The sequence below is a fragment of the Bos taurus genome, chromosome 22 (genome assembly GCF_002263795.3).
Source record: "Bos taurus isolate L1 Dominette 01449 registration number 42190680 breed Hereford chromosome 22, ARS-UCD2.0, whole genome shotgun sequence".
Lineage (NCBI taxonomy): Eukaryota > Metazoa > Chordata > Mammalia > Artiodactyla > Bovidae > Bos > Bos taurus.
Window position 1 is genome coordinate 47,049,769 of NC_037349.1, and position 24,604 is coordinate 47,074,372.

General features: G+C 48.2%; 2 protein-coding genes across 9 annotated transcripts in view; one reads left to right on the forward strand and one right to left on the reverse strand.

The window, feature by feature from the left end:
• Window positions 1–1,105: 1,105 nt before the first annotated feature.
• Window positions 1,106–16,480, reverse strand: IL17RB (interleukin 17 receptor B). Of its 7 annotated transcripts, NM_001435119.1 has the most exons (11): window positions 16,390–16,480; window positions 14,618–14,642; window positions 13,799–13,939; window positions 11,953–12,080; window positions 11,211–11,337; window positions 9,323–9,370; window positions 7,766–7,908; window positions 7,330–7,395; window positions 6,053–6,152; window positions 4,842–4,940; window positions 1,106–2,083 (listed from the first exon to the last, which is right to left on the reverse strand). In NM_001435119.1, the coding sequence occupies exons 1-11, from the start codon at window positions 16,447–16,449 to the stop codon at window positions 1,524–1,526; spliced, it is 1,497 nt and encodes a 498-aa protein (NP_001422048.1). In that variant the 5' UTR covers window positions 16,450–16,480; the 3' UTR covers window positions 1,106–1,523. The 7 variants fall into 7 exon arrangements, with proteins under 7 accessions (NP_001422048.1, NP_001422049.1, NP_001422051.1 ...); NM_001435120.1 differs by lacking the exon at window positions 4,842–4,940; NM_001435122.1 differs by lacking the exons at window positions 11,211–11,337; window positions 11,953–12,080 and having other exon boundaries at window positions 7,330–7,392.
• Window positions 16,481–16,734: 254 nt separating this feature from the next.
• CHDH (choline dehydrogenase) overlaps window positions 16,735–24,604 on the forward strand; it is a 92,179-nt gene continuing 84,309 nt past the window's right edge. For both annotated transcript variants that reach the window (XM_059879501.1, XM_005222729.5), the window contains exon 1: window positions 16,735–16,940. The gene's annotated coding sequence lies outside the window, so the exon portion shown is untranslated. The remainder of the gene's footprint in view (window positions 16,941–24,604) is intronic.

The following is a 24,604-nucleotide window of genomic DNA, read 5'->3' on the forward strand; positions in this document are numbered from 1 at the left end:
AGAGTCGGACACGACTGAGCGACTTCACTTTCACTTTTGACTTTCATGTGTTGGAGAAGGAAATGGCAACCCACTCCAGTGTTCTTGCCTGGAGAATCCAAGGGACGGGGGAGGCTGGTGGGCTGCCGTCTATGGGGTCGCACAGGGTCGGACACGACTGAAGTCAGTTAGCAGCAGCAGCAGCCAGGCATGTATCAGAGGAGTGGCATGGCCCTTTAGGGATACTCGACAAAAACATTTTAACAGTCGTCCACCTGAAACTGATCCACATTCTAGAGCAGATGCAGGCTTGCACTGTGTGAGAGAGACAGGCTTTCCTAGAAAAATACAAATGGTAATATAACCAACTTTTGGTGACTTCTGCATTAAGGAAAAGACGCTTTGAGAAAAGTCAAAAAAATTGGAAGACTTAAAATGCCACCCATCTCTATGTTCTGTAATGCCAAGGTAGATTCTGTTTTTTTACTTAAGTAAAACAGTATAATAACTCATTTATAAAAAATTAATTACTTCAAGAGGGCTAACTTCAACATAGGAATTATTTTTGTTTTGAACATGAAAAGTTACGTATAGTCAACAAACTCTGAATTCTGACAGTTACTTCTAATGGGTAACTTTGGGCAAAGGTAGACGTCAGCTCTGTAAGTGATATATTTTGTTGATGTTAAAAATCCCCTGCCCAAGAGTCAGGTAGGACATGAGGCTAGTTCAGCTGGTTCAGAGGGAGGGTCCTATGCAAACACCAGGTGTAGAAGTGTTTCCACACAGAGTAGGGCACATGGTCAGCAAAGATCGGCGCAGCCTGTTATTCCCTATGTCTGTTATAAAGATTTTTGTGTGTTATAGAGGGTTTTTCACCTAAGAAGTTATTGAACTAGTGAGGACTCTCAGTTTTGGCCTTCATTAATTAAACTTAGTTACAGAGCTAAACAGTTCTACCTACTCTGCAGGGCATGCCCTATTCAGGACTGGATGTTCAGGTGGGAAATGCTTTATTACTGATTATCACTGTGGCTATAGTTGTACAGTGTTCCTGATTTGTAGATATGAAATTGAGGTTTAGAGTTATAAATTTAGTTTCCGTTTTTAATGTCACAGTCTTTGGTAATATTTATAACAATTTTATTGGTATAACATTTAATTACTAGATTAAGGTGTATATATTCCTTTATAAATTATCCTGTTGTAAATCCTCCCTATTCCTTTTGCTCAAGCAGATATACATATGGTTGACTCTTGAACAGTACAAGTCTGAACTGGGCAGATACACTTAAGTGCATTTTTTTCAGTAAGTAATGCACTACACATCTGCAGATGGTTGAGCCATGGATAGAGATGATGGACTGTGAAGTTCTCCCTGGATTTTCCGCTGCAGAGGGGTCAGCACCCTTGGGTTGTTCAGGGTTCAGCTGTAATCCTCCCTGCAAGTAGCCTATATGGTAAACTTGAGATGCTTACAGACCCTTTTTTCCCTGTGATTGGAGGGGTTAGAAGGCTTTAGGGTCTCCTGCTTCGTGGCTGGGCTACAGGGAGCAGCAGCTGTAGTGACAGGTGCGTGACCTTCTCCCCACCGACACATGCTGCTTGGCACGGAGGAGCTCTGCACAGAAACCTGTAGCGTCCTTCGTGAGGCGGTACGTGGGGCAGACGCTGAGTGCCCTGTAGCTGTCTGCGATGTCACCCTCTCTGAAGTAGACCACCACGTATTTGTGCAGATGAGCCTGGCTTCTCAGATCACTGCAGAAGAGGTTAAAAGCGAGGTGGAACAGGTCTCGGGAGCTCTCACAGGGGCCGCCCTCCTTCTCATCACAGTTACCATCGCACGTGGTGTTACCATTGGAAAGAAGGAAAATGACCTTATCCGCTGCTTCCTTCTGAGTGGTAAGCCACTGCACGGGACCCATCTCGGCTATTTTCTTTTTCTGCCACTTCTCAAGGATAACTTCACTTCTGCAGCGGTTTTGAAGAAACTCAGTGAAGTAACAAACTGTGTGATGGAAGCATATTTCAGAAGGGTAAACCACAAGAACCTTAATGGAGGGCAGTAGCGTGGTAGTTGAGAAGGAAGTCTTCTTGATCCTTTCTGTGGGGGAGAGAAGCATTATGTCATCTCTGCACAGCAAGTAACAGGCTTTCACGCCAGTCGAAACCATGGCAGATAAATGACCCCTTGCTAGGGCACGCTGGCTGAGCATCAGAGGTGTTACTACTGCCAGAGAGGAAAATATCCCTAAAGTTCCTTTCATACACATGATCTGAAATATACCAGTACTTAAACCTTAAAGATGCTGCAAAAGATTTATTTTCTAAGTCCCTGTCACTGAGTTCTCTTGATCAAGCCCATCCCTTTTCACATAAATTCACAGAAACTATTTAGGTTCAGAGTACTCTGTTTCAGGTGGGTGGTTGTAACTGTAGGATTTTCAGTGCCATACATAAAAAGGACAGCTGACCTCTGCCCTTTCACATCATGTTTTGAGTTGCGTCAACTAAGTAGTAATTCCATCTTCTACCTGTAGGTGGTAGGGTTTCTTTACAGTTACATAAGGTTAAGTGGTAGGTCATTTCAGCTGGTCAACTGGAATTCTGTCCTATACATGGTACAGAATGGAAGCTAGTTATGAAACTACTGTAATGAATAGATACAGGTCAAACAATTCCCACTAATAGAAGTATTTCTAAGGTCAGAGTTCGATACAGCTTGCTTACCTAAGAAAGAACACGGGATTAATCTTGTTCTATCTGTAACATCACAGACAGCTCAAACGCTGCATTTCCATGTCTGTGTGTGGAGGGGAGGGGAAAGCAGAGGTTATCAGTGGGCCTCCCCCTAGCAGTTTATATCAATACTGATATCTGATTTCTCATTCAAGTGTTCAGTGTTTTGGGGTTGGCAAGATCCTTGTTGTTCAGTCACTCAGTCGTATCCAATTCTTTGCCACCCTCATGGACTGCAGCATGCCAGGCTTCCCTGCCCATCACCAACTTCCGGAGTTTGCTCAAACTCCTGTCGATTGAGTCAGTGTTGCCATCCAACCATCTCATCCTCTGTCATCCCTTTTCCTCCTGCCTTCGATCTTTCCCAGCACTAGTGTCTTTTCTAATGAGTCAGCTGTTCCCATCAGGTGACCAAAGTATTGGAGCTTCAGCTTCAGCATCAGTCCTTCCAGTAAATATTCAGCGTTTATTTTCTTTAGGATTGACTGGTTTGATCTCCTTGTAGTCCGAGGGACTCTCAAGAGTCTTCTCCAACACCACAGTTCAAAAGCATCAATTCTTTGGTGCTCACCCTTCTTTATGGCCCAACTTTCACATCCCTACATGACTATTGGAAAAAACATAGCTTTGACTATACGGACGTTTGTCAGCAAAGTAATGTCTCTGCTTTTTAATATGCTGTCTAGGTTTGTTACTGCTTTTCTTCCAGGGAGCAAGCATCTTAATTTCATGGCCGCAGTCACCATGAGCATTTATTTTGGAGCCCAAGAAAAGAAAGTCTGTCACTGTTTCCATTGTTTCCCCATCTCTTTACCATGAAGTGATGGAACCGGATGCCATGATCTTCATTTTTAAATGTTGAGTTTTAAGGTAGCTTTTTCACTCTTCTCTCTCACTTTCATCAAGAGGCTCTTTAGTTCTTCTTCACTTTCTGCCATAAGGTGTCATCTGCATATCTGAGGTGATTGATATTTCTCCCAGTGATCTTGATTCCAGCTTGCACTTTATCCAGCCTGGCATTTCACATGATGTACTCTGCATATAAGTTAAACAATCAGGGTGACAATATATAGCCTTGATGTACTCCTTTCCCAATTTGGAACCAGTCTGTTGTTCCATGTCCACTTCTAACTGTTGCTTCTTGACCTGCATACACGTTTCACAGGAGGCAGATATGGTCATCTGGTATTCCCATCTCTGTAAGAATTTTCCAGTTTGTTGTGATCCATACACACAGTCAAAGGATTTAGCATAGTCAATGAAGCAGATGTTTTTTCTGGAATTCTCTTGCTTTTTCTATGATCCAGTGGATGTCGGCAATTTGATCTCTGGTTCCTCTGCCTTTTCTATATCCAGCTTGAACATCTGGAAGTTCTAGGTTCATATACTGTTAAAGCCTAGCTGGGAGAACTTAGAGTATTACTTTGCTAGCATGTGAAATGAATACAATTGTGCGGTAGTTTGAGCATTCTTTGGCATTGCCCTTCTTTGGGATTGGAATGAAAACTGACCTTTTCCAGTCCTGTGGCCACTGCTGAGTTTTCCAAATTTGCTGGCATATTGAGTGCAGCACTTTCACAGCATCATCTTTTAGGATTTGAAATAGCTTAGCTAGAATTCCATCACCTCCACCAGCTTTGTTCGTTGTATGCTTCCTAAGGCCCACTTGACTTCATACTCCAGGATGTCTGGCTCTAGGTGAGTGACCACACCATCGTGCCTATCTGGGTCGTGAAGGTCTTTTTTGTACAGTTCTCCTGTGTATTCTTGCCACAGTGTTTTTCTTACGCCTTGGAAGAATTTATTTTAAAAAGTAGGAACTAGCGTAGATCAGCTATCTCGAATAAGGGGCAGTTTGTTATTAGCTATCTTTGGACCATTTCAGTCTTGGTAGGTGCCTCAGTGATTTAAAGAAAAAGGTGACTTAAAAAGGTGAGTGAAATCCTGAGTCCCAACCTTTGCTTTACCCTTGCAGGTGTGATCAGTCTTTAGGAGAGCTCTAAGGTATTAAATAAATGTTGTCTGACTCTATTCTGATGCCAAAATGTGATTGCCTCTGGAGGAAGCTCCTTTAAAAGAAAAAATCAGCGTCATTCTTTAAAGAGCTGAATTATAACCCTTACCGTGCCTCCAGATCAGATAGATGCCAGCCACCAGCACCCATGTAGCCACAAGCAGAGCGGACAGGAGGAGAGGCAGCCAGCCACCCAGCACACTTCTGTCTGGGGAGAACAGAACTTATTTATCTTAAGCAGCACACAACCAGATTTTTCTCTTATTTGAAGACTAAAATTTTTATTTGACGCTTTGTAGACAAGTTTGGGTTCCTTCAAAGCCAACAGTCAGTAGATCTCTGCAGATCGGTATTTTTTTTTTTTTATAGAGTGTCCAGGTCTTTCAGTAGATGCTCAAAAAGGAGAGGGGGCCCAGGAGTTTAGGAATGGTCCTTCAAAATCACTTTGGCCTTTTACTCCACATTTTCACTGTGGTAACCAGAGTTTACATTCAGGTTTTTTTTGTTGTTGTTCTTTGATGAATTAATGTTATTCCGGGTGCAATTACTTCATATAATACATAGTATGCATAGAGGGCATCTTTAAAGGCTGTTCTGTCAGACTGACAAATGTGAGGGTAATGCCACCCGGTCACAGGAATGCTGAGAGTCAGTTAAGCTCCAGGGTGTGAAACTGCTCAGGAATCCGTCGGCACTGTGCCCACACAGCAGGATTGTCAGGAGGCTGGGTATCTAAAAACAGCACCTTCCAACTTTTGACCCTATGCCGGGCTAGTTCCGGAAGCATTTAATTTGAAAGAACTAACATCATTAAATCCAGAGAGACATTCTCCAGAACAGGCTGCTCTCAGGCACCAACGAGGTGTGTCTCCCCGGGGCCACTATTCCTAATTTGTTATCCAAATGTCTGTGTGGCCGCATCGAGTTACAGTAACAGCCGGCCCTGGGCTACTGAGACAGATAAGAAAGTCAAAATGCAGTGAAATGCACGTTCCTTCATTCACTCAGTCCTTTTACACCACTGACGTTTTTCAGCAGACCCTTGGGGTGTTCTGAACATCTATTTTGCACCACTGATTTTTTTTCTTTCCCTTCTTCTGTATGTCCTGCTTGGTCAGGATCTTGATCTCATAAATGAAGCCTCATTCCTATTCCTATTGTAGCTGTTGGGCACAGAACCGCTATCTTTCCCTGCACCCTGTTCAGCACCCACAGGCCAGGACCCTCTCTCACTCTACCCCCACACCCCCAGCCTGTTGCATTCTGAATGGGGTAGGGCTGGGGTCCTTCCTGTCCTGAGGCTCTGTGCTGGGCACCTACCATGATCCTGAGGAGAAGAGACTCCCGTTTGTGGGCACTGCACCACGGTTCCTCTTTGTCGGATGCAGTCGTTGCCACAGGTATGGAAATACGGAGTCAGCTAAGGAGAAGCAAGGGGCTTAGCATTATTCCTCCTTTTCACCAGAACTTCTCATCCCTTTTTTCCTAGCTTCAACCCCTCTCTGGCATTGTAGTAAGGCATTTTTTTTTCCCTTGGTCATACTTCTGTTATAAAGCCCTAAAATCCAGACCAGTGACCTAAGACCAGACACCTCCTACAACTCCTGGGTTATGGATCTAAACTTTGTACATGTTGCTGAGAGGTTTTGCATGCTCAGTTGTGTCCGACTGCAACCCCATGAACTGTATGTAGCCCACCAAGCTGCTCTATCCATGGGATTTCCCCGACAAGAATACTGGAGTGGGTTGCCACTTCCTTCTCCAGGGAATCCTCCCGACTCGAATCAAACCCGCATCTTTTGCATTGGCAGGCAAATTCTTTACCACTGAGCCACACGGGATGCCCACTAAGAGGTTAGTTTCCTTATCTAAAAGGGTTAGGTCGCATCCTAATACATAAATATGTCCTCAAAAAATAGGGCAGTGGGACGCCTCTTGACCTAATCAGCACTTTTAAGTCCCTTGGGACTAGGAGAGTCTGGTTCCTTAGAAAAGAGGTGCAGTTCTAACATGCTGATGGGTATCTGCTCCCCTGGGCATGTCTGAGTGCTGCCTTTATGTCCCCAGGAATGAAGAACAAAAGAGTCTTATATCTTGGGTGTGGCTCTGTTCCAGTGGGACCCTCAATAACATGAACTCGGAGCAGAAAGAGCCCTGAGAGCATCTGCTGGTCTGACTTCCGTTCTCCAGTGGACTAATCACTGGTCCCGAGAGGACCGAGTTGCCCTTCAAAGTTCATAAACCGATCAGGAATTTTACTTCATTTTGCAGTGGAAATGGAGGCTTGGGATAACAAAATGGTATTCCTGTCTCAGAATTCCTTTGTGGCTCTGTGACAGCAAATGGGAATAAAAACATATTGGAAAGTCATCAGCCACTCACAGAAGCCAAAGGGACCTTGACAATAAGTTCACCTTCCTGACCTCATGGATTCCCCATCAACATCACATAATGGCAGAGAGGCTGCTGGCAGAAGCGAGCCGAGGAGAGAACGCATCTGCTCCAACCAGAACGGACCGCTCAAAAGCAGCGAGTGGCGGTGCAGTGGGTCAGTGAGCCCCGTTCTGTCCCCGCCAGAGCATCTTGTTCAGCTTTACCTGGACCACAGCACCTTCACTCTCCCCAGTCACGTGAACCACCACGGAAGTTCGAGTTAGTTCCTTCTGGTGCAGGTGAGTGAGACAAAATCAAGAATTAGGAGCATAGGAGGGAGTAGGTTAAAGACTGCCAGTGAAGCCACTGCTCTTCCCAGACTGACTGGAACTCGTTAATTTGCGTGAGCCAGATGCACTCTGTACTTCTGAGACCTCTACCTTTGGTGGGTTTTAGGTTCACAGGGATGTTTCCAGAGATGCCCCCAGGGGGCTTGGTTTTGTTTTTTTTAATTAATCAAAATAGCCCAGCACGTTTGTATATCAGTCAGTCCTGCCTGTTGCTCTCTCAAAAGAGTCTGTCCAGGGAAGTTCCCCAAGGGAAGGAGAGCTGGGGGTGGAGGACAGGACTGGTCTTGAGGACATGAGGGGAAGAAAGCACCTCTGACACGTAGGAAGTCCCAATCACAGCGGTACTTTGGATGAGCGCCATGTATCTGTCTCCAAGGGGACTGGTGGTAAAATTCACTTCCACCGTGTTCGCGCTCCTCTTGCAAGCGGTGATGTTTGGCTTCCACAGACTTCCTGTGAGTCAGGAGAATCACAAGGATGGAGCTGCAAACTGAGCCCTCAGTTAAGTCCCCGAAAGGGCTTGACCAAAACAGATGTCTGTTCTGAGGCACACCTCCACGAGATACAAGCTACTACACAGCGTGTCTTTTATTTATCATCTCAGAGTAACCTGCTGCCCAAGAAAGTTTAGTGACCCCACGTCACTGCTTTGCTGAAAACAGCTTCCCTGGGCTGACGGTGATGGGAGGCACAGGCCAGGTTCTACTGCTCTCTTCTGCTCTCGGCATCCATTTGGAGTGAAGGGCTGGGGGTCAGGATTTCTCCCTTTCCGGGATGGGGAGCAAGAGCCACAGCTTAGGAGACATGTCTGAGTTTATAGAGCAAGTGAATTCAGCTAGAGCTAGAATACTCTGGATTCCAGAACTCCATCCATCAGCCTGCTTTGCCCCAGCTTAACTGAATGTCAGGAAATAAGGAAGTGCCTCATGGCTTAACAGAATACCCTGACAGGTCTACTCTGTGAGAAAAGCCAGTTGTTTCAATCATGTGCCTTGCAAATCAGCACTTGGTTCATTTCCAGGAACATGATATAGAAGAGCATGCATTATTTTCCCCACCCAGGAGGCCATTTCAAGCCCTCACTCCCAACTATCTTACTGTCTTTAGGGGTTGGGTCCCAGGACTGATTCAAGGCCCTCGGGCCCCCTACACCCCAAAGGGTCCGCCGCTCCAGATGCCGGCAGGGGGCTACAAGGAGGCGCAAGCTCCAAGTCCACCATCAGCGGGAGACACATGCTCGGCCTGCTGGGGTTCACAAGGACGCCTGTGGGGCGGGGGTGCCTAAAAGACAGGGGCTGGTGCCTCCAAACCATTAGCCTCATTAGCACCCTAAGACTATCATTACCCAGAAATGCACAGAAATCCTTGTAAACACCTTGGAAATTGGATGGTTGGGACTGATTAACCTGAAGGGGCTTATTTCAAAAATCAGAGGGTAGGGGCAGTTTCTAACAGGCTGCCTGTGAGCTGTGACCCCTGTGAGGTCACAGGTTGGGAGCATGCTTCTAGGCCATTACTTTAGCTAATGCTGCCACCTTGAATGTTTGCAAATCCAGGTAGGTCCCTGTGGCCACAGCTCAGTGGTGCTGGTGTCTGAGCGGGCGGAGGACTTTCATGGAGTCCCATCCAGGCAGAGAGGGCCTTTGTTTGGGGCTAAAATGTTACTTTAATCAAGGGAATGGGGTGTTTTTCCTGTGACTTGCTCACCGCATAAACCTACCAAGAGTTTGTCAGGTTGGGGATCAGCCTTCACTGAGCAGACCTACTCTAGGCCTCAGTTCCTTCATCGTAAAAAGTCTGATTGAGCTGTGCTGGCTCGAGCTATGGATTTCTTCTCATAACAAAAGCAAATGCTGAATTTACTTACCTGCCTCGATGCACTTTTTTTTATATTTCATTACGTGGTCCAGGCACCCTGGAAATTTGAAAGTTTTCACATTTTAGAAAAAAGTAACCCTGCTCCACCCCAGTGCCAACACGTGTGCACACAACACATGCTTACACACCTGTAATGAATTGCCAGAACATTTCCGATGAGGGCAGATAGCAGATGTAAATAAGATGCTAACATACTGTTAAACAGAAGACTATCTACCTGCGAAATGATAACCAGAATCTAATTTGAATACAGCCTTTATCAGAATGCTATCTGTGATCCCCAAGAGAAGACCTCGAAACCAGCCATTCTTGAAAAATGAGGTTCGGTATTACGTGTAGATACTGCCCCTTCCAAGAGGTGGAGCTTAATCCTACTCTGTGCCCCTCCGCCCCAGGGTGGGGTAGGCTTAGTGATTTGTTTCCAAAAACTAGAGCTGGGGAAGGGAAAGATACTAGATTACATGGAGAAACCTGGCAAGACACCACTCAACAGTGACACAGGTGAGCATCACCCGTGAGGCCCTGTGCATGTCACCCGCCCCACAGGCGCCACAGGAAGACTGCTTCACCTGTGTAGAATTCTCATCAAACTCCTATATCCCCAGTCTGATCATGAGACAAACACCCGACAAGCCCAGATCGGGGGAACATCCTGCAGGAGGCATGGCCATCACTCCTCAAGACCCATGGTCGTGAAACACGGAAACACTAAGAGACCGCCACAGACCAGATGAGATGAAGACACCGGGGACTAAATGCCACTGGGACAGAAAGACGACATTAGTGGAAAAGCAGATGAAATCCAAATAAAGTCTGGACTTTAGTTCATAGAAATACCAGTGCTGGACTCTTAGTTTTGACTAATAGATTGTGGTAACATATCCTATGTAAAAGAAAAGCCTTTATCAACAGTAAGAAACTGGGTGAGCACTATATGGGAACTCTTTGTACTAGCTTTGCAACTTTTCTATAAAAGTATTCCAAAATATTTTTAAAATGAGATTTGGTCTCACCAAGAAACCTGGGAACTACTGTGTAGTAAATGATGTGATGCTGAGAATACACTAGGCCAGAACCAAGGAATGCAAACAGATTGGAAATTGCCCCCATTTGGCTTCAGTGGCACAGCTGGCACAGGGACAGGCGTGGGGACAGAACAGATGACCCAGCCCGAGCCGGAGTGATGTGGGAGCTGCTGGGGCCAGGCACCTTGCTGGGCCCTCCTCACCAAAGACCTTGTCTCATCCTCACACTGACCCCATGTGTGATCGTGCAGGTGTGACACCAGAGGGCTGAGTGTGTGTCATAGAGCAAGGGAAAGAACCAGTGCTCACCTCAGTGCCATCAGCCTCTCCTCCCAGCTCAGGGGGCAGACCCACTGGAGCCTGTACATCCTCAGAGACCAGCCACACATGGTCAAACTACACATCCTGCCCAGAAGCTGAGGCTGGAACAAGCGTTTTGCGTCGACCGCAGAGAATGGCAGATGTGCATCAGTCAAGAAGGACCAGAGTTTGACCAGCAGCTTCACTGCGCTGTGTGTGTAACCAGGGCAACTTCCTTAAGCTCCCAGTTTCTTTTATCTGTAAATCAGGGCTGTCCCAACCTTGGGGGTTTTGACAGCCCGAGTGAGATGATGGGTGTCAAGTGCTCAGTCAGTGCCCAATGCACAGGAATGGGCTTTCCCCTCTGTTTCACCTGACTCAGTCCTCTCCTTGTGAGTGACGCAGTTGCTGTATCCCTAGTACACATGAGGAAACCGAGACTCAGCAAGGCCAAACATCTCATCCAGGGGACCTGGCCTGTCTCTACCAAACCACATACCAGATCAGGTGTCCCAGCAAGACAGAGGATAAGACAGGAGTGAGGATGTGTACCTGGGGAGGTGAAGTTCACAGCCATGGAGGGACCGTCCTCATTCATATTTGCATTGGGGATGTTATGGGCCCCAATGAAATAGACTGTGTTCAGCTCGACAGGAAAACCAACGTAGGAAAACGTCCACTGCAAAGCAAAGCGGGAACCCTTGACTTGCCATGTCCTTTCATCTATAATTCCATTCCTTAACCCACTGCTAAAACTTATGTCTCTAGCCAATGTCTACTAATGAAATTGACCCCACACAGTTTGCCAGTGTAACCCACAGAATCAGAGAAGTGTAAAATTCTAGAGCCAGGATATAATTTAGGGTCAGTTTCCCTCACTTGGGCCCCCCCTGCTGGCTCAAACGGTAAAGAATTTGCCCACAATGTGGGAGACCTGGGTTCAATCCCTGGGTCAGGAAGATCCCCTAGAAAAAGAAATGGCAACCCACTCCAGTATTCTTGCCTGGAGAATTCATGAACAGAGGAGCCTGGCGGGCTACAGTCCATGGAGTCACAGAGTTGGACATGACTGAGCGACTAACACTTCCCTCACTTTGCTGATGGGGAAATTGAGGCCCAGGGATGCTAACTTGCCCAAGGCACACAGAAGAGAAATGGCCCCAAGTGGGATTTGAACCTGAACATCTAGGTTCCAGGTTGTAGCTGTCAGCAGCCTGTATGTGAATACAAATCCACACCCCCAACAAAGGACCCAGATTAGTGACAGCCCTCCCAAGTATCTCCAAGTGCTTACTTTGCCACCAGAGGGTCTGGTCTGAGTCTGGAAGGCCTGAGTGTAATTGCACCTGATGCAGCTGTAGGACTGGAAGTGGCTTTTGCCCATCACGCAGATCTTGGTGGCCTTCAACAAGCGGATGCTGGCTGCCAAGGTGGGTAAGAGGGCAGTTGTGTATTTAGTGCTTCCTCTGTAGCTGATTTGATGCTAGACAGCCTACCTGCCTTCACATTCACCGTGGCTCTCAGAGGTAGGCACTATGATTGTTCCCGGTTTACAGAAGGGGTAAGCGAGGCTGGGAATTGCAGGGAGCTGTGCCATAGCTTACAAAGGTCATAGGGACCATATGGATTCAGATTCCAAAGCCTTTCCTCCTCATAGGTGAGCCTGAGTTTCACAGGCACCTGCAAAGAGGAGGCTACCTTTACACTATCCTGGACCTCTGTTAAGAGGAACAGGTGTGCTGTGTGGAGCAGAGGCCCCTCAGAGTGTCCTCAGCAGCCAAGCCTGTTCTGTCCGTACCTTTATCCTTGCTGATCCATCCCTGCAATGCCTTTTCCTCCTGTTCTTGGGTGCATAGGGTCACTCTTTCTCCTTCAAGGCCCAACTCATGCACCACCATCTACAATGACAGCTAACAAACACAGGAGCTCACTCTGTGCCAGGGATGAAGCCAAATGCCATCTAATTTACTGTGGTCTCATCAGGGCCCGCTCCTCCTCCTCTCCCCTCAGCCCCACCGAAGATGAAGTACAGGTCCCTCCAGGATTCCCCTGACAGTCTGTCTGCCTCCCCCTGGCCCCTGAGAACCTGACTGAGCAGGAACTGGAGCTTGCTCACTTCCCCGTGCTTGGCACTCCCAGACTATGACCATATGGAATTTAGTGAGGGGACTCTACAGACATGAGCTTTAGGCCCCCAGTATTGGTTCATCCAAAGTGCCTCAGAGAAATGCTAGGACTTCCATGATGTCCTTTGGGAGATGGAAAAGTTATCTACCCAAGAGAATGTTTTCCTAAACCTGCAAGATCATCTCTGGCCCTATCCCGCTTCCTTCCATGAAGAGCAGTGTAACATGTAAAAAAGCACACCAACACCAGCACACCACCTGATGAGTTTTCGCACTTGTGCAGCCAGTACCCAGGTCAAGGAGCACCCCAGGAGTGCCCCTCAGGCCTCCTTTCAGTCACTCCCCACCCAAGAATGGGCTTCTCTGGTGGTTCAGATGGTAAAGAATCCACCTGCAATGCAGGAGACCTGAGTTCAATCCCTGGGTTTGGAAGATCCCCTGGAGAAGGGAATGGCTACTCATTCCAGCATTCTTGCCTGAGGATCTCATGGACAGAGTAGCCTGGCAGGCTACAATGAGTGCATAGGGTCACCAATAATCAGACATAACTGAGCAACTTTTACCCAAGAATAGCCTCTGTCCTGACTTCTGACTACATAGAGTAGTTTTGCCTGTTTTGCACTTTCCGTTAGTGGAATCATCTGGTGGGTAGGACCGCAGGCCTGCGTCTAGAGGTGTAAGTATGAACGCCCGAATCTGGCTTCTTTTGCTTGTGAGAGTCATCCACACATCGTAATAAATCATTCATGCTAATTGATATACTGGATTCCGTTTTGTGAATCTAAGTCTGCTGTCAGGCATTGAAGGCATTTTGTTTTTGGCTGTTGTGAATACTGCTATTGTGTGCATTCTCGTCCGTGGCTTTGGTGCATGCATGGCATGTATGGTGTATCTGCGGCATGCGTGTATGTGTTCTGCTGGGTATGCCGGGAAGGGACGTCACGGGCCACAGAGTCTGCCCATTTCTGCTTTAGTAGACATGTCGGGCCTTACCGTTGATGGATGCAGACTTACCATCTGCCCGGAGGATCCAGCTTATGTTCATCAAAATTGGAGAGTCCTCCAGGTCAACATTGCTTTTAATAGTTTCCACTCGGAGGTCCCTCAGGTCTCCTGGGGTCAGGGTGTGTCGGACCATCCATTCTGGAGACGGTCCTGGGAGAAGGCAAAACTTCCCATGACACCCTTTCCCCAGCCCAATCCAATGCCACTTGCTCTACATGACCCACTGTGACCACCCCTCACTCACAACTCATCTCTTCTTTCAGCTAAGGCAGGCCAGACATTTCTCAGTGCTGGCTGATGTGCAGCCAAGGTGATGCTGAACCTCCTAGGCCCAACGTACAGGGCACATGTGCCCACTCTGGGTCCCTTCATACATATGTATGTATCTAATTTATTCGACATGTTTATTAGAATCGCTTCTGCCCACCCCCACACCTCAGCCTGGACTCCAGCCAGCTTACCCCCATGACTCCCCCTTCCTACCCCTTAGTCTCTGTCAGTACCATCTCTTCTCCAGCTCACTCTGTCCATCCACATTTCTTGGGCAGAAACACACCCATTCTTTAAATGCTACCATCTCCAACACTCCTTCTTCTCTAAAACATTTGCTTCCTGTTCCCAAGTGTAAATGACGTCCCTCCCATGGCACTTGATCTCCTGTGCCTCTTTCCAGCCAGGAGACCAGCCCACCCGAAACCCTGGGAGCTCTGCCTTGGGCAGATGGAGGCTTCACCCGCGCCTGGTCTTCGATGACCTACTGCCGGGATTCAGGTCCCCTGAAAGTCCAACTGTACTTCTGACGTAAAGCCCTGTTTCTAGTGCACCTACCGGGTTCAGAGCCACACTGAATTGTCTGCAAGAGAGAAAGAAACTGAGTGCCATGTTGAATACCAGCAAACCACAAGACTTCATTTGCCAAATTAGACAAAACACCATCTTTTCCCTTAAATGCATATACAAGTGGTGCATGTTCAAAGAAAGGCTGATCTGGTCCCACCTCACAATTTGGGAGACATTAAGCAGCCCTATGATAGGCTATGATGGGCCATAGATTAACCACCATTTACTTGAACGTCAAGCCTGGCCATCATCTCCCTTAAAGATCAAAGGTGGGTTTACACCCCTCTCTGCAGCTCAGCCTTCCCTGCCACAAGCAGGGGATAACTCTGGACCATCAAAGAGGCCCCTTCACACTAACTGTAGCCTTCTAGGACAGTCTAGAATATTTATTGAGTTTCCCCAGGTTAAAGACAGGCTGTGCCAAGAAGAGCAGAAGAATGCAGTCCATGGTACCTTTCCAAGGTTCTTTAAAAAAATTCCCCTTCTGATATAAAAGGACTCACTCGAACTATTTACCAAATCATAAAGCAACTATGATTTCATCATGTTATCTTTTAAAAAGAACTTATAAAGAATATCATCAGTATCTAAGAAAGGCCAATATTAAATCCTTTGGATTAACTGCTCATGTCTTTTTATTAAAAAAAGTAGTTAGTCCTTTGGTTTGGGAATAAAATTTAAGACCTAAAAGGAAGCAGCAAGTTCCCGTGACACAGATGACACAGTGTAGGGTAAGTCCACCGGCTCTGGAATTTGAGCCCTTGCAGCCTCAACATTTCTCAACACCATGAAGACAGAAGGCAAGACTTTGTTGATTTGAGTAATATGAGTTGGGTGGAACTGTCAGTCACTCATCTTTGTCTTTTTAAAGCTGAACTCCAAGGGATGTCACCAGACAGTTTTTTAAACAAGCCACCATGGTGATACTGGGAGCTAAGTTCTTGTCAAGGGGCTGCTGAGATAAATTTTAGAAAGAAGCAAAGCCACAGCTCTAAGCTTTGTACAGAGTTCAAGCTACAGGCCTAGTAGCAGGTACTGCAAAAGCAATGAATTCTTCCTCTAGGGGAAAGGTAGGGGTGCGGTGGAGTGAGGGGGTGGGCTCTGAACTGAGACAGGACAAGGAGAGGAGCTGAAGACATCAAGGCAGGGTATGCCTTTCCATCAGCAAATGACATCACGCTTTAATGCTGCATGCTATGCTTAAGGGCAGCAATATAGCTTCAAACGCTATTTTGCAAATGAGGTTTTGTTTGAAGACCCAGAAAAGTCCCTCAATCCTTTAAGGCAGGGGAAGAAGGGAAAGCTGCAGAGTTCAGGGGCTTAGCTCTGGGGACAAGGGCCCCAGTATAGCAAAAAGAACACGGCAAAAAAGGCGACTGGAATGTAGAAGCAGCTCTTGCGACCCCAGGCAATAACAACAGTGAACGCCTACTAAGTGCTAGGCTCTTTGCTGCTATTTTACGGCCCCTATTTTAGCTGTCCTTCACTAAATCCTGGTGAGTGAGGGATATGACCCTTCAGTTAGACAGATGAGGACACGAGGCTTATTGAGCATAGATGGCTGGATCAAGAACGCATGGTGACATCCGAACCCGTCTGATTCCCTCGCCCCAGACTTAAGCAGTCCGACGCCCGATCCCGGCTTCAGACGGCCCTCTGCGAACGCCTCGGAGGAGCATGAGCTGATGGGTTGGGACGCGTTTGGGTCCGGGTTTGAGGGACCGGAACGCGGGAGAGGGGAGCAGACAGGGGGTGCTTACCGGCTCCGGAGGCACGGCCCCACAGCACAGCGCGGCCAGGCTCAGCAGTACTAGCGACATCGCGGGGCCACCGCCCGCCACAGCGCGGGGTCCGGATCGGCATCGGGCCGCGCTCTTATCCAGGCGCCCGGGGCCACACCTCCGGGCTCCGCCTCCCCCAGCACCGCCCGGGTAGGGGCGGCCCTCTGCCGCCCTCCCAGGGTGGGGAATGTAGTGCCCGGCCTGCAGGGGTCGCGCGGGATCAATGCCCGGGTCCGAGCGTCTCCCGGGCAGCCACGCACGCGCCGGCCCAGCGCACCGGTGCGTGCGGTGAGCCAGGTGCGCGAGTGCGCGCACGAGCCGCCCGCCCCACCCGGCAGGCCCGCCTGGCGCCCGCTCGCCGCCGGGAGCAGGTCTGGTCCGAGACGCCCGCGGTACCCCTCCTGGCCGCCCGGAGCGCGCGGAGCGCGGGCGCTGCCGGTTAAAGTGTAGCGGGGCTGGGCCGGGCCGCCGGCGCCAGCTCCTCCGACTCCGCCGCCGACCGTCCCGGCACTCGGACCGACCTGCCCACGGTGAGTAGTGGGGAGGCGCTCGACCCGGGGCCGTGGCCGCACTCCGGAGCCCGCGGCCGGGTCGGGCCGGGAGGTCGAGTGGGTCTGGAGAACCCAGGCTGGACGCCGAGGTTGGCCCCCACCCCACCCCCACCCCCGGGAAACGTGTGGGACGGGAACAGCAGAGTCGCACTGAGTTACTCGCAGAAATTTAAGTTGTGTGTAATTTGTGTAGTAGAAACCGTCCCTATCGCTGGTTTTCTGGTCAATGTATCTTTCCACAAAATGAGACCTGATGCTAACAGTTGGGTCTCCGAAGAAGAAAGTCTTCACCCTTTGGGTTTGGAGGCGAGTTCTTGAGTTTCAGGGAGCTCGGGATTTCTGAGCAAATTTTGCAAATTAAATGCGGCCTCAGAGAGCCGACCTAGCTGCTCAGAACCAAGTAGGGTCTGGGAATTGCATTTAACTTGATCTCGCTGGTTAATTCTGCGCAGATGGACCAGACCCATTCTTTGAGAGACATAGTGGGTTTGGGGAAAGGTTAATGAAAATCAGCTGGGCTAACAGTGAATCAAAGTGTTTGAAACTCTTCCGCTTTAGGCGCCTGGGTTTGCAGAGGAGGGGGAGGGTGACCAACTCAAGGTCCCTTAAACTTCTAGGCTGAGTTAACTCCACTCTTCAGATGGGAGACCAAGGCCTAGGGAGGCACGGAGTTGTCAGCTGGTGAAAAGTTGACTTAGTCAAGCAGTTGTTTTGCTGAGGTCCTGTGTACCAGTCCTGGCCCAGCTGCCTGATTCAAATTTTGGCCAGCATGGAGCAGGCCCCAGTCTCAAGGTTGGCTGGGGATTCTGGCATGCACATATGTGAGATGCAGGCGATGTTTTCCTGAGGGTTGGTCTGGTTCCTCATCAAGGTGAGTGGCTCAGGTGAGGGTATTGCCTCACCCATGCCTGGGGCTGGGTCACCCGCGGCCCCTTGCTTAACGTCTCTGAGTTGCTTTGAGCCCTAGCCCTGTAGTCCCAGAGATCACTTGCAGCTCTAATAGTTGTCTGTATTCTTGAGCCAACGTGTGCAGGATGCCTGTGCTGGCATGCAAAGGTGCCAGCTAACAGGTGCCCTCGGACTGAGAACGCAGGCGGTGAGAGTATGTTCGAGGGCACGTGGGCTCCCCACTTCTGCCATGGAAGTGCAGATGCAGTCTCATCTTCCTGCTCTTGGGATTACAACCCTTGTCCGTGGGGTGCCAGACGTTTTGGTGATGGTCATTTTTCAGTGTTAGGAAGGTCACCTGGCTGGCTATGCCAGGCCATGGGAAGTCAGTCCCTCTGAAGGCAGTGAGAAGAGGCCGCAATTAGTCTGAATCTGTTCGCTGGACGAATAGCCCAGTGTCTGTATGGGCCAGGCTTCAGGCTGCACCGGCTTTACAGCCATGCCCCAAAGCAGGCCCTGTTGCGAGAGCTTGGGCTCTTGAGGGTCAAGGCTCTGGGGGTGACCAGGGATGCAAAGGTTAGTCCTGGAGACAGAGTTTGTGAGTCAGACATTTATAGGGGTTAGTAAAGTAGGGAAACAGTGGAAACAGTGTCAGACTTTATTTTTTGGGGGGGCTCAAAAATCACTGCAGATGGTGATTGCAGCCATGAAATTAAAAGATGCTTACTCCTTGGAAGGAAAGTTATGACCAACATAGACAGCATATTCAAAAGCAGAGACATTACTTTGCCAACAAAGGTCCGTCTAGTCAAGGCTATGGTTTTTCCAGTGGTCATGTATGGATGTGAGAGTTGGACTGTGAAGAAGGGTGAGCGCCCAAGAATTGATGCTTTTGAACTGTGGTGTTGGAGAAGACTCTTGAGAGTCCCTTGGACTGCAAGGAGATCCAACCAGTCCATTCTGAAGGAGATCAACCCTGGGATTTCTTTGGAAGGAATGATGCTAAAGCTGAAACTCCAGTACTTTGGCCACCTCATGCGAAGAGTTGACTCATTGGAAAAGACCCTGATGCTGGGAGGGACTGGGGGCAGGAGGAGAAGGGGACGACAGAGGATGAAATGGCTGGATGGTATCACCGACTCAATGGACATGAGTTTGAGTGAACTCTGGGAGTTGGTGATGGAATGGGAGGCCTGGTGTGCTGCGATTCATGGGGTCGCAAACAGTTGGACACGACTGAGCAACTGAAATGAACTGAAAGAGGGGTAGAGAAGGAAATGGCACCCCACTCCAGTACTCTTGCGTGGAGAATCCCGTGGACAGAGGAGCCTTGTGGGCTACTGTCCGTGGGGTCACACAGAGTCGGACCCGACTGAAGCGACTTAGCAGCAGAGAGGGGAGGTGGATAGGGTCCCAGGAATGGATATTCCCTATTCCCTTCTTTCTGTAAGATCCTAGAGTGAGGGAGCAGCCATGGTGTCAGGTGAGACAGAAGGGCCAAGAGTGGCCTGGCCTGCGGTGGACCCCTGACTTAGATCTTCGGCAAGAAGTGTTGAGACGAGGCATGAGAGGAAGTGGCTTTCGAGATGGGAGAAGGCTGGTTTTCTTCCAAGAATGAGCAAGGTTGAGATAGTTTCTCCAGGAAAAGAAGCTGATGGGCAAAGGAGAGGAGAAAGGCGAGGCGAGCAAAATGCCAAGGTAGCTGAGCATCAGGTCGAAGGAGTGGGAGGGGGGAACCAGAGCAGTGGATGCTGGCCATTGACTTGGGATGCAGACCGAGTGACCTCCCCATGCCCTAGGTGCAGGGCTGGGCATGTGTGGGCACAGAGATGACACCGCACTGTCTCTGGTTCTCTGCTGCCCATGGCCGGGTCTGAAGGCAGGACCGCAGAGTGAGTAGTCCCGAGTGATCCCTTTAGCCACGGCTGGTGTGCTCTGTGGGCCAGCAAGTGTGCCTGTTCAGTAGGAGGGGTCCACACTGGCTCGGACGGTCATTCTGAAAAGTGTTCCTCCGTGAGAGGGCCTTGCTGGTTAAGCATGGAGCCTCCAAGCTGGCCCGCTGGAAGGAACGCCGTTTGTTGCAACGCCTAAGCCCAGTAGTGCCGTAGCTTTGTTAATGGGATGCAGGGCCCCTGTGGGTCAGGAGGTCTCAGCTGCTTCCCCTGTGACTCTGGAAGTCTCAGCCCTTCTCAGAGCCTCGGTTTCCTTTGCTGTCAAGTGTAATGGCAGTGAGGTGACTCAGGTCTGTGAGGGAAGTGCAGATGCTCTCACCTTTCCTCTTTGGCCATGAGTTCTGCTGCATCTGCATTCTGAAAGAGCCTTGTACAGCATTCCTTCTTGTCTGAGTATTTAGTAGGTGCTTATTAAATGCTTGAATGAATCAATGAATGAATGCATACCTTCCTCCAAGCCAGGGGCCCAAGCCTACCCAATCAGAGCTGGTTTGGGTTTCCTTCTACTCTTCCTTCTGTGGTGGGGTGAGGAGCATCTCATCTGGAGTCTGGAGGACCCCTCTGTCCACTACCCGTGGCCCTGGCCCCAGACTCCCCTGGGACAGGCTCTGTGCTGCCACTGGGTTCACATCTCCTGGCTGTGCTATTCGTTCCCCAGTGCCACCCTTGAGCGAGGCTCTGGGTGTCGTAGGGCCTCAGTCTCCCCTCCATAACATGGGGCTGACGTCAGTCCTGCTGGCCTGGCAGGGCTGTTGGGAGACTCTGAAGGGGTGGGAAAAAACTGGAGGACTTAAAGGTGCTGTGTAAATTTAAGGACAGGGGAGGTGGGACAAGAAAAAGACAAATGAGCCTGGCTTTGACAAGGACATTCCTTTGGACCCAAGCGCAGAGACACCTTCAGGCCGTCCCTTTGGTCGGCCTCTTTGTTTCTCTGTCCTCCCCGTCCCCAGGAACAAGGCCATTAGAGGTTGTTGACCTGTCCCAGGCCCGGCCTCCACCCACACAGGTGGAATTTTCCACTTTTTTTTTTTTTTCAAACATTAATCAAGGCCCCAGCCGGTCAACAGTGGATTCATTGTCTCTTGAAGAGCAAGATTCAAGCTGTTTCTGGCAGACACTGGCTGCCTCCCAGGGCCCCAGCGGCCCACCCAACTGGATGGGCTGTACTGGGGGCACCTCCACCCACAGTATCGCACCCCCCCCCCCACCGCCCGTGTTCTCCTCCAGTTGTGGAGTTTTGCAGAGTCAGTGGTCATGCACACTTTGAGGCAGGGACCCAGATGCCCCCCTGAGTGTTTGCCCCCTGTCCCCAGCAGGGCCACAGAGCCACAAACGGCCTCTCTGCTGCAGTGAGGAGGGCTGGCCCAGGAGGGCTCACTGGGTTAGGTCCCTGTTAAATCTACGAAACCCTGTGAGGCCGCAGCCTGTGTGTGCTTGCCTCGATCTCCACACGCACTGCCACCCTGGGCCTGGGGAAAGTCCGAGCGCAGAGGAGGCCGGCACTGCTATTCCGTCAAAGCCCCATCTGTACTTGGGTGACTGAGGCAGCCTGGGCCCAAGGCGGGGTTACTGGAGAAGTTGGTGGCGGGGAGCAGTGGCAGGTGGGGCTCATACCACAGGGCTGGCCGTGTATTTCTCCATCAGTGATGCTTTAAGTACTCTGTTATTAGTAATATCCCTGTTATTCATAGTCACAGCATCACTCTCCGTACTGAAGGGGATGAGTGAGGATGCAGGGAGGAGAGCAAGGAGGGAGTAAGGCCACGGTATGAACTTGACAAAATTACCACGTGCTTTTGACTTTACGCCTGTAATTCTCTGAAGGGTGTTTTTGGCTCATTTCTTTTTCCTCTCATAACCAACCTAAGGAATGGGCAGCTCTGTTCCCATTTTATAGATGTGGAAACTGAGGCCCAGCGTTGCTAAACCATGAGTGGTGACAGAGTTGAGACCACAAACCATGGATCTTGACCTCCAGCTCCTTTCACTCTTTTTTTTTTTAAGTGGTGAAACTTCAACGTGAAACCTCAGTATATATGACACACATACAGATGGTGATGTTGCATATTAGTGTGAGTTATCTTGTAAGTTCATCTTTGTAATTTATGTGTGTGTGTTTGACTTAAATATTCACAACCTAATAGTCAAGAGCTATGTTTCACTCACCGGGAATTTTTAGGACTTCAAGCTCAGGAGGCAGCATCTCAAGTGACCATGAGAGAACTGCTCCAAAGAGGCCAGGCTGGAATAGCCAGGTTATACAGAAGTCTTACAACAAAGGGCAGGTAGTCTGAACATCAGGAGGCTATTGTTAAGTAAAGAAATCCAGATAACCCAGGTTAAGGAATCCAGCACTTTTCCGTGTATGAGAGGATGTACGGTCTGAGCTCACTGAAATCATTCCTTTGATGTGCACCTCACTTATCTGGGGCCAGTGTCCTGTGTATTTTTTTTAATTACTTTATTTTTATTTGGCTGCGCTGGGTCGTGGTTGTGGCGTGCAGGGGCTTCTCTCTAGTTGTAGCACGTGAGTTTCTCATTGCGATGAAATTTTAAAATTATTTTAAGAGAGTTTCCCGAAAGCTGTTATCTCATTTACATTTACTGTAAAGCTTCATCATATCAAGTTATTTTGCTTGCAACAGATGCAATAACGTCCGTCTTATTTGACTTCTGTTAAACCTAGGTATGGAGAAGGCAATGGCACCCCACTCCAGTACTCTTGCCTGGAAAATCCCATGGATGGAGGAGCCTGGAAGGCTGCAGTCCATGGGGTCGCTGAGGGTCGGACATGACTGAGCGACTTCACTTTCACTTTTCACTTTCATGCATTGGAGAAGGAAATGGCAACCCAATCCAGTGTTCTTGCCTGAAGAATCCCAGGGATGGAGCATCCTGGTGGGCTGCCGTCTATGGGGTCGCACAGAGTCAGACACGACTGAAGTGACTCAGTAGCAGCAGCAGCAAACCTAGATACAATAAAGTATTATACTTAATGATTCTAAATACATGCCTATAATAATTAGATCAACAAACAAACTTTAATACCAGGTAGCATCTTAATCAGAGAAGGCAATGGCACCCCACTCCAGTACTCTTGCCTGGAAAATCCCATGGATGGAGTAGCCTGGCAGGCTGCAGTCCATGGGGTCGATAGAGTCAGACACAACTGAGCGACTTCACTTTCACTTTTCTCTTTCATGCATTGGAGAAGGAAATGGCAACCCACTCCAGTATTCTTGCCTGGAGAATCCCAGGGAGTGGGGAGCCTGATGGGCTGCCGTCTATGGGGTCACACAGAGTCGGACACGACTGAAGTGACTTAGCAGTAGCAGCAGCATCTTAATATTCAATATTTCTCAGTTCACGTGAACCTGAAAGTCATTTTGGCCTGTTTCTCTTTATTTGTAAGTACTTTCTTTGAAATTAAATAGAGCTCTTTATAAATTCAATGTTGATGATACTATCCTTTCCAGAGGCAGAGATATCTCATAGGTGCAATGTATACATAGGGCATATGAATAGGCAAAACTAGAGATCTCATGGTTTTACCTAATTATGAATCGGGTATCACAATATAAAGTTGCTAGTTTACAAAGAAAAGTTGGAATACATTACATTGGCCAGCTCAGATGATTAAGGTTTTACTCTTTGTGAAGTTTGGCTGAGGGAACTTTCCCAGCCCCGTGAACTTTAGAATTGTCACTTTGTCTCTTTTCTTCCTTGGTTTCAGGTATTGCCTGATTGAGCTAATTAGGCTCAGTTTCAGGTCCTGTGGCCTGTATTTACATTTTTGTCCTGTGGAGATTTGTAAGAGACAGACAGTTGCTTTTAGTTCCCCAGAGAACAGGTCTTTCACCTAAAGGATACTGAAAGATTGATTTCTCCAACTGTATATTGTCAGTGAGAAGATTTCTAGCTTACCTGAAATGTACAAGTTCTGTGAAAGAGTTTCAGATACCTTCAAAAGCTTGTATAAGGCCTTCAACAAAGACCCTCATTCCGAGTTTACCAGTTAAACCCAGAGAAAAATCACTACTTTTATTTTTTTATTAGCTCTTGAATTTTAGTTTGCAGTTTTTGCTTATTTGTAAGGCTCAGGAAATCCTATTGGTTTCCTTTAGAATGTTTAGTATTTCCTGAGGGGCAGATTTATATACCTTGTCTTGAAATACCATATAGTATTTCCCAGTGAAGCATGCCTGTCCTACAACATAATTAAACAAAAGAGATGATAATCATCTTCTATAAAGCCCATTAAATATACCAGTTTGATACACTTTCATCTCAATTTTGTCAACTTTTATACCTTTACTTTTCGTTAGTGTCTGATTAACAAGCTTTCATCTTATAGGAAGACTTTCAGTTTTTGTCTTTTTATTCAGTGTTTCCTGCCCATTTATCTGTTTTTATATAAAAGGCTCTGGGATCCCCAGAGAGAGGTTCAGTGGTGGAACTCAGGCCCTTTGGCCTATCTGTTGCCCCCAATAATTGCTGGTCTGGTACTCAGTGTAAATTTTTCTAGCTCATTAAATATTTATTTTAACACTGGGGGTGAATAGATCAGACTTGTTTGGCTTTTACTGTTGGGAACTAGTGGGGGTATCCTTTGACCCATTTAACTTTAGGTAGTGTAATATAAAACCTTGTGTTTTAACCACATAAATGTCCATTTTATTTATCATACTCTAAACAACCATATAAAGATTTCTTTATTCATTTGAGATAATTCCTTTAAAATTTTTTACCTTTTTGGAAATAGTATCTAGAATTTCCTTATAGGATTTTTCCCATAAACCCTAA

Coding starts and splice junctions, on each gene's coding strand:
- IL17RB (NM_001435119.1), bottom strand. CDS start 16,449: ATGTCGCTAGTACTGCTGAGCCTGGCCGCGCTGTGCTGTGGGGCCGTG. Junction 11,338..11,952: donor CCAGACCCTCTGGTGGCAAA/GTAAGCACTTGG, acceptor TTTGCTTTGCAG/TGGACGTTTTCCTACGTTGG. Junction 7,909..9,322: donor AAAAAAGTGCATCGAGGCAG/GTAAGTAAATTC, acceptor CCTGACTCACAG/GAAGTCTGTGGAAGCCAAAC.